The following is a 12,595-nucleotide window of genomic DNA, read 5'->3' as shown; positions in this document are numbered from 1 at the left end:
TTTAAGTAATTTTTTTTCTCAGTGTAGACATCGCCAAAAGTGGGTCATTCATCCAAAATGTAATCTGTATGATACAAGCAAGAAAGATAAATAAGATGCCATAAAATTATACAAACATGGTTAATTTCCATTTAAAACACATGTTTTATTCATTAGTCGTAAATCAATCTTTTATGGGTTCAATAAAGAGACATTACGGTACAATGTCTAAAGTAACGAATTTACGGTTACGAAACGTCATTATTGTCACCCCCTAGAAAAAAAATGTGCATTTTCAATTTCTGAAATAAGGTTGTGCTAATGACGCTTACGGTTGATCGATCAATCCTGACATTTCTCTTCCCACATACACATAAGACAATATATGAGCAGTTATAATAAATTATCGGGAATATTACACGCGATAGCAATGTATTTCACTTCTATCAGATAATTTTATACATCTAGCAAAAGTTTTATACAAATGTATGGTTTACAAATATGTACAAAATGTAATTATGCTAAAAATTTTACATACAATTGTCTAATCATTGGTAACTCGGAAGACTGCACTGCTTACAGTAGTAGGAATATTTAAATAAACGTGCTGATACTAAACAATGCGTGTTAAATATCGAAGATATGTTCTCTGGATCATTCAATCTATTATAGTTTACAATCGGCGAAAATCAGAAATGATATAAATAAACGCGGAATAACTTAAGAAAAGGAGGTATATCCCTGAATGATGTTCAGTGCTGGGGATTTTAATGCTTAGACTTTAAAGTAAGAGGCATGTCGATGTTGAGAAATCCGATTAGAGTTGTCGAGAATTAAAATTTAAATATAATTTAATTTAATGACGTGTGTGCGAATCGAATTTTCAACAAGTATCGTCGAGGCCCGGATCCGAGTCAGGGACTACGTAATTAGGATCGCAGACGGTATCCCTGACGGCCTCCTTAACGTCCGCCTTAAACACCCTGTAATTAATACTCCCGCTGTTCAGTGTCCCGTACAAATACATCGGCAATCGATTCGACAGCAGCCACACACTTTGATCCGGTTCGTGGTCCACCTTGATGTCGTTCGGGAACACGAGCGATTCGTTGCTAGTGCCAATCACACCCAGATTCTGCGGTATGTACTCCTTCCTGGTGTCCCAGCACCACACGGAGTCCCTGGTGACCATGTTGAAGAACATGACGCCGTTCCGGTCGACGGCGGACCCGGAGGAGTGGCCGTAGTCCTTGGCCCTGGGCTTCCCGACGGGCATGAACTTCTCCGTGCTATAATCCGCGGTTCGCTTGTCGCTGAAGACCGACGTGGACACGGCGAACTCCCGGAAGCTCGACATCGGATGGAAGAACAGCGTTCTGTCGTTGTGAACGTCCTCGGGACTGAGCGCCATTCCGAATATTCCGTCGGTCCACTGGAACTTTATACCGTGCAGCTCGTATCTGGCCGCCAGGGGATCGGGATAGAAGAAGTGATGCTCGACTCTGAAGGTGGAGTCCTTGAAGAAGTCGTACACCACGATACCGTATCGCCAGACGTCCGCCAAGTACGCCACCGCGGAGCCGCAGTCGTTGTTTCTGACATCCACCACGATGTTGATGTACAGGGAGTCCTGCTTGATCTGCTCGTCCGGCAAGGTGTACTTCCTGATGAGGGTGTCGGTGCGCAGATCGAAGATGTATATTGCGGGCGGGCAGACTTGTTTGGATCTTTTGGCGAGCTCCGTTTTGCCGGAGTCGAGAACCCACAACCGATTGCACTCGTCCACTTGAACTCGAAAGACTGACGTTAAGCTCTCGCAGCTTCCTGGAAAGAGATAGAACGAGCAACGTTTTATTTAGTTATCGCGGATCATGGTAGATATGTATATTTTTGATAGATTAAATTTATAGCGGAGAATTTGTTTGTTCCTCTAAACTGGAAAAATACAGTTTTTCAAATTGAAAAAAAATTTCTTTATATTTCTTTCCAGTTCGTCAGCTTGCTGGCTTACTCTCTGACGTCATAAATTAAATAGCTCTTTACGATTCGCTCTTGTTTCATTGAACAGAATAAAGCAAGTTGGTTCGCGAGACAATTCGCGTGAGAAGTCCATTTACTCAGTTTCCGCGCTTTCCTGATTGCGCAAAAATAATATTGCCGTTTCTTATAATTCCAGACTCTTTGCGTAGGTTTATAATCCATTCTCGCAGAATCTTTCTGCGCGAGTCACTTTCTTATCTTCGCAACTTGTAACTTTAACTAATAAATAATTGTAACTGTAACAATTTAAAACTACGTTTCAAATCATAGCATTGTCCTAAATTTTTTAAAGCATAATTCAGGCCATCGCTATATTTTCTAGCTAAATGTAAATTTACAAGATGAAGCACAACGGATTTTTCTTTTGCTAGTATTAATAAACATTTATTTATTGTGCATTTTTTATTAAGTTTAAAAAAGACTTTAAATTAGATTAATAACCGCATGCATTTTAAATCCCCGAAATTGGTCTAAAAGGAAAAGAGTAAGAACTTTTCTACAGAATCCGATAATTAGCATAAAGATAACCTGGTTGATGCCACTGCCAGTTAGGGTACGGCCTTAATTTGGGGCTTCTTGTTTTGGAATGTCTGGGCACGGTAGCCAGAGTCGCCGGTATGCCGGTTCTCCATTTTGGCAGAGTGATGAAGACTTTATCGCGCCAGACTTCCAGGCCCAGGGGCAGGTTATTCTCCGCGATGTAGTCGCCCTCGAATATAGCGTTGTCTCGCGCGTCGATACTGTCGAATTCAAAATCAATCGTGGACCAGGCGTACACCTGTTAAAAAAATGGCGAGTCGTAAATTCGAAGCTTGTTGGAAAATCCGCAATATCTGTATCACTCATCTCGATTTGTAATTACGTGTAAATAGTTTTTCGTCGGCGAAACCATTTCAATTTTATAAGATAAATCTGTAAAATGTAAGCTGATAATTTTTTTGTTGTTTTGATACATCATGATATTCATGAGAGACATGCACTATAATTGACTATTTAAATGTAGCAAAAAATATGCATATTACTGACAAGCGCGATATAAGCGATACAAACGATAAGCTGCAGTTGATTTATTACTTCTATACATTAATGAAATTGCGCGTATTAATTATGCAGACAATCTGTATCAAATTGCATAGATTATTTGAGCGACTTTTTTCGCTTCTATTAGAATATTACGTTAAAATATTACGGTATTTCGACGTTACGATTAAACATCGCCGACATTTAGACATTCCGAAACCCTTTGGACCACTTTCGTCTAAACTAAAAAAGAAAAAGCGCCACGCACTAGTTCCATAGCGGGACCAACGTAGTCGTCTATGATGCGCCCCGGCGCGAAACCGTCGCCGAAATCGTTGAAGTCCAATTGATTGACCGAGTGCGGATCCGCGCGGAACATATCGATGGCTCTTCCAATGGATCTGGAAGGATTGCTTCTTCCCAGATTGGATGTAGCAACGCGGTGCCGCGATTGCGGCGTCGATCCGTAAAGATTGCCTGTGATCGTGGAAACCGTTGGTTTTTCCTCCGGCGAATGATTATCGCAATTTCGCGACGTGCTGGCGTGTTCATCATAAACCGATGCAGTAGAATCTTTGTAGTTGAAGTTCTAGCGAGACGCGATAAAATTTCATCAAATTTATTATTATTTTAAAGAATTCGAAAGATATTGGCAAATAATGGCTCAATTGTAAATAAGCAATAAATATAATTGTTATGTGTAACACATTTTTTAAAATATTTTCAGTTAAAAATTAAAAAAAAAATTAGTTAAAAAATGATTTATAATTAATTTATAAAAGATTAAATAATTTACTAAATAATTTACTAAATAACTGATAATGAAATCTTCTATGTTGCTTCTTACATGCGAAAAAAATTGTGGAGTAGAAATGGACGATGTTAATGGCAACGCGGGTGCCTGAAGGTCCCTGGATAAAATATTGGGACCCGTGTAAGCCGCAAATTTTGGGACAGCCAGTAACGACATTGATAGCAACCATGGTATCGTGCTTGCCATACCTGTGAAGTAAAATTCAGAATGTGCCTCCTGCGCGATAAAATTTACATTTTCATTACACGAGATTGCGTCAAAATATACTTATTGCATCTTGATAATCCTAATACGATTACATCGTTACGAGTGTTACGAGTTACAAGTCAATAAGAATTATAAGATTAAACGAAAATGAACGTAAAGAAGCACTGATATATGTTCCCGATACGATTAGAAACGCAGTGAGATTTTCGCGAAGTCACACATCTGACGACGGCGGTAACGTTATCTCCTTTATTGAGGTAAGTGGGTCTCCGCGTACGCGAGGCAGTCATCAATATTCGATGGGGGGCACCGTGTGCGCGATTAAATCGTTAATCGTCTGTCAGCGTGTGACATATATGATGCATAACGTATGAAAGCGGCGCATTATTCGCTGACATGAATATCGGGAGCGAAAGCGATTTGCGATGATGAGTTCGCGCATCGTTCCTTACTCACTTCGTGCGGCGCAGTCCTTCCTCTCTTCGGGCGTCTTATTAATTCGGGACCCGGCGCGGCGGCGCGTTAAACTCCGAGAGCTATCGTTCTCGCCCTAACGACGTACTGTCGGACGTATGTCGAGCGCGCGGGAAGACGAGTGCTCGAGATGGCACCATGGATGTTACGCGACTACCATATTCCACTATCCGGGTCGTAAGTGTGTCTTAGATCCTACGAAAGGAGAGAATGGCGAATCCCTTCTCCCGAAGATGATTTTCCCTCTCGTCTGTATTACGACTCCGGGCTGCAAGTCCGCGGTATAGGTCATTGGTGGATGGGTTCATGGGAACTCGCGCATCTGCTCGAGTAATGCATCGAGTCGCGAATGAGGAATCGAGGGCACCAAACGAATGTCGGCGGCTCCCCCTTTTACTCCCAGTTTAGTAAATATCGGCGCGGGTAAACGGTTGCAGCGGTTGATAAAATCTCTTTTTACAATGATTACAACACGCTTGATAAAATCGCTCGTCGAGTCACATGCTTTATTCTAATTTTTTACGACCATGGATATTTTTTTTAGAGGGAGGAAGAATTTTTCGTTAACTTTAAAGAAGATGCTTTTTTTAAAGCAAAAAAGCATATAGAGAGGAAATGCCTCGTAAAAAAAAATAAGAGCCATCCTGATGATTGCGCGAGCATTTTCTGTGGAAGGCGGTTCACTTTACGGCTGCACCATAATTGCGTTTTTACGAGGCGACACCGGGCATTTCTTTTTGTTGCCGCGCTCTAGGTGAAACTCGTTTGAATTTTACAACGTTGTAACAATGCGGATTCTGCATAATTCAATTGCTTGCATACGGGCAACTTGCATACTTACACAACGCGCGCGACGCTGTTGTATCATTTTAAGGCCCCGTCTGAAGTTTACTACCTCGATGAAAATGTTAATGACCAACTTTTTACTTTCTACATTTAACTCTCGCGATTTAGAGCCATTTCCGCCATTAAATTCCCGCAAACATGTGGCTAGGCAAAACGCAATTTACGGAAATAAACAAATTATAAAGTTATCAATTTTAATCATGCAAGCTGTGATATCAATATTATTGTGAGTAATAATATCTAATTAAGAAACAATTACGTTTAGCGTGATGTGCTTGAGTGATTACACAATAAGAAATTTAATATTATCTGTCAATTATAATCTATATCTTACAATTATGGTATCTATCTTCTTATTTAATTACATCGAATTTGGATGTCAAATTATGAGTGCATGGTTACCAAGAGCCGATTATAAACTTCACGCTGACATTTGAAGACTCACGATGTCTGTACGGTAAATCGTGCTGCCTTCTGTGGTCCCGGAAATCATGATGATAGTTCAGATTGGATTCATCCCTGGTGTTGCCGAAAGTATAATCAGGGGAGGCGTAGAAATAGCTGGGTCGGCTCGTTCTCCTCGGGGGCATCCACTGCAGCGGTCGGTATGATAACCATCCGTTTCTCTCCACATCGCTGCTCCTCTTCTTTCTCGTCATGGCATGTCTGGAAGCAGTGCCGTGAGCCGATTATACGAAAACGATAATTAAGCTGTCGGATGAAAGTCGAGACCGCCGAGATGCAACGTTTATCTGCCGGATAATCGTATTACGGTCGCAGACGGATTACGAACGCCGTTTCTTCGGGACGTTGCGTAAACGCAGAAAAAAAGTGAATAATGCAAATACTGTTATGCCAAATACGATTAATCTTGTTGTTGATATAGAGATACTTAAACATGCGTGCGATATTTATTATGTTTGTTTGATCGAAATAACAGAAGATGAAATAATGTTAATAAAGTATTTATTACGCGATATAGCTTTAGTAATCAAAATTCACTGTTTCTGAAATTTGTACGAAATTAATTAATTAGATAAAATATTGTAACTAATATGCTTAATAGAGTATACTGTTATATAATATTAAAAATGAAAGTAGTATCATATATTTTCAAGAAGTGATTAAATGTCAGTGTGTAATAATTAATAATAAATTTATGTTTTTCCATATTATATATGGCAATTATGAAAAGAGATGGAAATTTAATTAATTACTCAAACCAATTAAATTAAATTAATTATTTAACTAATTTCTGAAATTTTATGATTTGGTTTAGGCTTTTGCAGAAATGACACTAGTACAAGTCTGTTATAATTTCAATAACTCTAATTCGACCAACTGTCGGCGTACGCTTTTTCGTTCAGCGAAACGCTGCGATAATTGCGTCAATATGCCACAATAATTTCATGGTTACGCACGCGGAATGTTATTCGATGCAAAAACGCACTCCGTTGACAAAATCATAATTCGCGCCTATATACAACATACCTCCTACACTAATTGCATAACGCAGATGTCTTTTATTATTCCAATCAAGGATTGGAATAATCAACAATTTACAATGTGGATTTCCTTTCTTTATTTTTTATTCATTAATTTTAATGTCCTCTTATGTATATATAATACATTTGTATTTAATTATTTTAATACTTAAAGAATTTAATTCTTTCTTCACTTTTCTTCCTCTCTCTCTTTCTCTTTTCCTTCACATCGATTTGAGATTGAAAGTAACAGAAGAAATTTAATTTAATTAAATCGTTCGCTTAAATACGACAAAGTATATATTGGATTATAGTCGCATAAACCTGAGCTCGGTGAAGTCTGCGATGCAATCACGATCATTAGTTCCACACGCGGCGTATGCACTTTTCTTCGATGACACGACATTTCGCTACTCAAGCTCACGGTCGTCGCGAAACGATCCTGCCTCTCTTTCCCTCCACGCGGTCGGAGACAAATACGGGCGCAATTCACGCTATAGCCTGAAATAGCTCTGTTCCAATGACTCGTTCGGCAAACGAAGCGAGACGCTCTTTTCGATTTAGCATAAATGCCACTTTCCACCGGAGATTAGGAGTTACTTTCCGCTTTCGCACTTACTTCCTCCTACGGCCGGCGGCGCCGAGCATTTCATAAGCAGCATCGGTACTCGGACACCGATACCGTAATTACCAACTTTGAACGTTGAACTTACGAACGATGTGCACGGTCACGAAAATTCGTGCATTGTTTCGCAACGTTACCCGACAATTATTCGTCTCATTATGCCAATTATTACTGCTATAAGTTCACGATAAGTGATAAATGATGAAGTCAATGTACAAGTAAAATACTACCGCACTGCCCCTTTTTACCGTTGCATCGCTATATAATTATGCTCAAAAGTCATGTAATTATTTACAGCACGCGATTATAACAGAAAGGTGAGGTACCTGACTAGACTACTAGAGCAACACGCTGTTGCTTCGACACTCCTGCAACGCGCACTGTATCTCTTCGCCAAAGTTTCGCGATATTTGTGCCCTTTACCGCACACCCTCTCCGTTTAAATCTGTACCGTGATTCGTTATTTCCTTCCGATTCAATGCAGCGGCCAGTCACTGACGTGGTGTTGCCGCAAGTATCGAAGATAAATTATCTGTACAACCTATAATAATGAATAATGTAAGCACTATTTTGCGTCTGACACAATTACCATATTAAAAATATTATTTTTCAAAAACCGATGGAAGTTTCATACTTTGTTAACATTTTATTCGCCACATTTTATTTACGTCGAATATTGTTCGTTACGTACACGCGCATGTTTCATGAAAAATTTTGGCATATATAATAAGGATTTTTATAGATACGTAAATTTTTTTATATATGGTTTAAAAATGTAAAAAAATATTTATTTATTTTATTTGTTATTCTAGTCACCTAAATATATGCTTACAGCGAGAGAAAGAGAAATAGAAAGAGAGAAAGAGAGAGAGAAAGAATTTATTTTTTATTTATATTTGTATTAATAGTACATTATTCATTAGATTAGGTCGATTAAGGTACTTAAAAATAATTTTTAATTTTACGTTGTCTAAATATTTTATAATTTTTAAAATTAAAAATAATATATAAATTTGACTGTTTGAAGAAATAATGACAAATTAAATACTTTCGGCGTAATCAGTTTGCAACAAATTAAATTTTTACTTTCTAAGTAACATGCAAATAATTTTCTTCATTGAGAAAAAAAATGTTCTTAAAAAAATTAAAATAAGTTACATTGTATCTTGTGCAGGAGATACAATTTTAAATTTGATTAATAACAATTAAAATATTATATACATATTATTTATTGTAAGATATATACATTTATAAAAATAAGGAAATACTATTGTGTGTGAAAAAATGTGGAAAGTGAAACGAATCTATTTAGTATTTACTGAATCATAACCGATTAACTGAAAAAAAATATATAGATTATATCAGACGCATTGTGCACATATGCATTGAAAAGTACCTATATATTTCAAAACTTTCAGTAGTTATACTAACTTTCTATAGGGGAAAATAAAACTAAAAGTTCCACATTTCGCAGTTGAGCCATGCGATATGCTCTATTGGATCTTTAAAAATATGATACGGTTTACTGCGTATTTAAAAATAATACTTTGATGATAGAAATTTTAAAGTTCACGTTATGTAATTTACTAAATTGAACCGATTATTGCTGTAAAGTCACCAATATTTTTATTTGCGTATTTCAGACGAAATATATACTTCACTAAACCGGATCAACGCGAGTCTAATCTGATTTCTAACTCACTATTTACGGCACGCAATCTGTTTCCTGTAAAAAGACTTGCTAGTATACATGGATACGCAGTTATATTAATCCGTAACGATGTTTCCACATCGCGTTTTTTTCCTTTCTTTGCTTTGCGGAACTTTCCCTTGAAAAGTGTTAATGTGCATATATCATTATTTGAATAATTAGAGTTTTAAATATTATTAAATGTAAATATATATATATATATATACAGTAACATTTTTATAAATATTTTAATAAGAGTTTAATAAATTATTTCATTTTTTAATACAAACATTTGATTCAATAATGGTTTGAAACAAAATTTGTTATATCTAAATTTGTTATTGATGTTTTGTTTTTAAAAGATAGAAGCTTTATTCCAAATAAAATTATAATATTTGCATAATTTTGTTTCAAACTTAGTATCTGTAATAATTGTCGATATTTAATTAAACTTGTTATTAAATATACTTTTTATCTCTTATTAATCTAAAAGTTTACTTCGGCATAAATCAGTTATAGAGAAGATTTTAAATAAATTATTTATTAATTTTAAACTAACCAAGTCATTTTGTTGAGCAGCTTTCCACCATGCTAGGCACAACTCTATGGTCAGACTGAAGAAAAATTTCGCCCGACGATATATAGCAATGGTTATGCTGTCAGAAATCACGTTCCGTATCGTGTAGACGTGCTTTAATCTCGTATCACGAATTTTTCAAATCAGTATAGTCCCTGCACGTTACGCGAAAGTATACCTAGGTTTGAAATAGAAAACAAATATATTCAGATGTTTCGTCATTTCCGAGATACCATCTGACAATCGGAAACTTTCGCCCTTGATGGTGTAATTCGTGACTCGGTTGAATCACGAAGGACTACCTTAGATTCGAGTCGCCAGATTTCCTCGCTGTCGTTACCGTAAATTATAAATATCCTGCGACGTCTATCGTGTATACCTGAGAAAAGAAGTCAAAATTTTGCAAGCTTCAAGCAACGTCGCGCGTCGTGTAAGTCCCTTTCTCTGTCTCGTTTTTTAATTACAAAATGAAAGAATTATATAAATATAGCTACCGTATTTCTGTCCTTAAAATGTAAAAAATAATATTTTCTCTCTAATGAAAAAGAATTGCGTTAATAATTAGCTTTAGATCTTCTTCTACTGTTTCTATGTCAAAGAATTTTTTTATTTCTACTTTTTCATTTAATTTAAATTTATATAAAAGTCATTAAAAAAATTCAAACTTTTAAAACTAATTAAGCCAATCTTTTTTTCAAAAAGATGTTTGAGGAAAGAAATCTGACCTTTTTTGAAATAATACAATTGAACGTAATTTTGCTCACGCAATATTCTTTATCACAAATATTAATATCATTTGTTATAATAATAATATTATTATTATTATTAGCTTTCTAATATAATATAAAATATTTTTTAACGAGTGATATTTTTTTTATTTGTATTTTATAATTTAGAGATATGTAATCTAAAAATGTTATCATGTATAAAATAACGATTAACCAAAATAAAATACATTTGGGATAAGCTATATTCTTTAGAAATATTTACTTTAAAAAAGCGAATATTTTTAAAGAATAGTATTTCCAATTAAAAATAAATAGCCCATTTTAAAATTTTAGATAAATTTTCATTTATTGTAATAATTATATTTATTAAATACGATATTTCTATTAAATACAACATTGTTTAATATACATTTATAACTAATTTTATTTTATTTTGTTCTTTTCATTATTGTTTTATTATGTAATATAAATGATGAGTATTATTTCTTAATAGTAACAATGATATGCATATAATAATAGTAACGCGTTTATTACACAGAAATACTCAAAATACAAAAATGCACGCGCATTCTGATACTTGTCCACTATTGTCAACAAAATTAAACAAAATATTTATTTATATTAGAAACGGTAATGTATACATATATATACGTAATATATATACATAAAATTATATACAGGGCGTCCCGAAATTCGCGAATCAAAATATCATAGCAAGAAAGTCTTCGAAAAATTAAATAATAAAGTTATTTGTAAATTTTTATTTTAAGCAATAGTTTTTAAGATATAAGGGTTTAAATTTAGCCAATTATAAGATTAGTACTCGTGTGAAGTGCGCGATCACTAATATTATCGACGTTCACGGACATGTTTCCGTTTAATCGTAATCTATAACTGGCTAAATTTAAACATTATATCTCAAAAACTACTGCGGGACACCCTGTATATATATGTCGCAGCCTTTTCGTATAATATAATCAGCCTTTTTGCATAACGTCTTTGAAAATAACGACATTACCCAGTTTTATGGGCAAAGTCAACTGCCCATCCAGCGATGGCAAAGTCAGCCACTATATTATTTTATTGCGGACTTAGCCCGGTTATTCAATGAAGTATACCTTCGCGCTAACACTTTACAACGCGAAGCGAGGTCCATCCCACACCAAGAAATGGTTTGGCTTAGGTTAGTTTTTTTTTTAGGTGGAGCCCTCCCATAGGAGGGACGAAACATACTGCCCTATCACGCATGTATTTTACGAGGAATAATCGTTATTTTCAAAGGCGTTATGCAAAAAGGCGTCATTTTACAAAAAGGCTGATTATACAAAAAGACTGTGACATATATATACATTAATATATACATAATATATATATTCCATTGGTGGTGGTTATTGCTATTAAATTGTGTACACCACAAAGCACCAGAATATGAACTATTGTAAAAGGATTGTAAAAGGTAACTGGCACCACGAGTAGTTTCATGGCTCCTCAAGCTGATAAATTCTACAAAATCTTGAGAATATTATGGAGAGAGAGCCATTTGTCCTTCGCATCGGGAATATTGTATAGGTACGTGTAGTAATATCGCGCGTCCAATCAACTGTGATCAATAAAGATGGTGTAATCGACTGGTCTGTGACGGTAGATCGATCTCACGATCCAGGGGAAGAAGGATGGTCTAGTAAAAATTCTCGGGAATGAATACGATGGCCGGATGGAGGATGGAAAGTGGTGGTACGCCGCGAAAAAGTTCGGATACTTGTGCCACCGGACGGACGTCACCGTCTGAAAACGCGAATTATCGAACTCCCCGCGGTGCCACGATCTTCATTTGGCGAGTATCGGCGCCCCGTAACCGTCAAAGTTGAGACGCGCACCGTTACACTTGGTACCGCGAATCAGCTCGTCCACATAACCGGCTTGTATTCGGAAGTTTGTCTCGTTCGAGCTCATAGCCCCGGTCATGAATTTTTGGAACGACGATGTGAGAATCCATACCTCTTGACGGCCGTTTTTCGCGGTAATGATCTGCAATATAAGGACGGTTATGACATTGATTACAATAACGTAAGCTGCCTAGAATAAAGAAAATTATTCCTTAATTTAATTTT

General features: G+C 36.1%; 2 protein-coding genes across 2 annotated transcripts in view; both read right to left on the bottom strand.

Moving 5' to 3' along the window:
* Positions 1-394: 394 nt before the first annotated feature.
* On the bottom strand, positions 395-7,338 carry LOC105456141 (protein yellow-like). Its single transcript, XM_011699964.1, has 6 exons — positions 7,189-7,338; positions 5,826-6,046; positions 3,887-4,041; positions 3,308-3,628; positions 2,548-2,797; positions 395-1,803 (listed from the first exon to the last, which is right to left on the bottom strand). The coding sequence occupies exons 2-6, from the start codon at positions 6,037-6,039 to the stop codon at positions 863-865; spliced, it is 1,881 nt and encodes a 626-aa protein (XP_011698266.1). The 5' UTR covers positions 6,040-6,046; positions 7,189-7,338; the 3' UTR covers positions 395-862.
* A 3,882-nt stretch (positions 7,339-11,220) lies between these two features.
* LOC105456131 (protein yellow-like) overlaps positions 11,221-12,595 on the bottom strand; it is a 7,942-nt gene continuing 6,567 nt past the window's right edge. Inside the window, exon 6 of the mRNA XM_011699954.1 lies at positions 11,221-12,512. Coding sequence (XP_011698256.1) covers positions 12,312-12,512 — 201 coding nt within the window. The 3' untranslated portion in view covers positions 11,221-12,311. The remainder of the gene's footprint in view (positions 12,513-12,595) is intronic.

Source organism: Wasmannia auropunctata, unplaced genomic scaffold (assembly GCF_000956235.1).
Source record: "Wasmannia auropunctata unplaced genomic scaffold, wasmannia.A_1.0 LD336106.1, whole genome shotgun sequence".
In the NCBI taxonomy this organism is placed as follows: Eukaryota; Metazoa; Arthropoda; class Insecta; order Hymenoptera; family Formicidae; genus Wasmannia; species Wasmannia auropunctata.
The sequence above is the reverse complement of the archived record's forward strand: the minus strand, read 5'-3'. Positions and strand labels throughout refer to the sequence as shown.

Bases quoted from the DNA above. Each gene is read 5' to 3' on its own strand.
- LOC105456141 (XM_011699964.1), bottom strand. From the start codon at position 6,039: ATGACGAGAAAGAAGAGGAGCAGCGATGTGGAGAGAAACGGATGGTTA. The intron at 2,798-3,307 runs GTGCGTGGCGCT...TTTTTTTAACAG, and splicing joins TTGGTCCCGCTATGGAACTA to GTGTACGCCTGGTCCACGAT. The intron at 1,804-2,547 runs GTTATCTTTATG...ATCTCTTTCCAG, and splicing joins CTGGCAGTGGCATCAACCAG to GAAGCTGCGAGAGCTTAACG.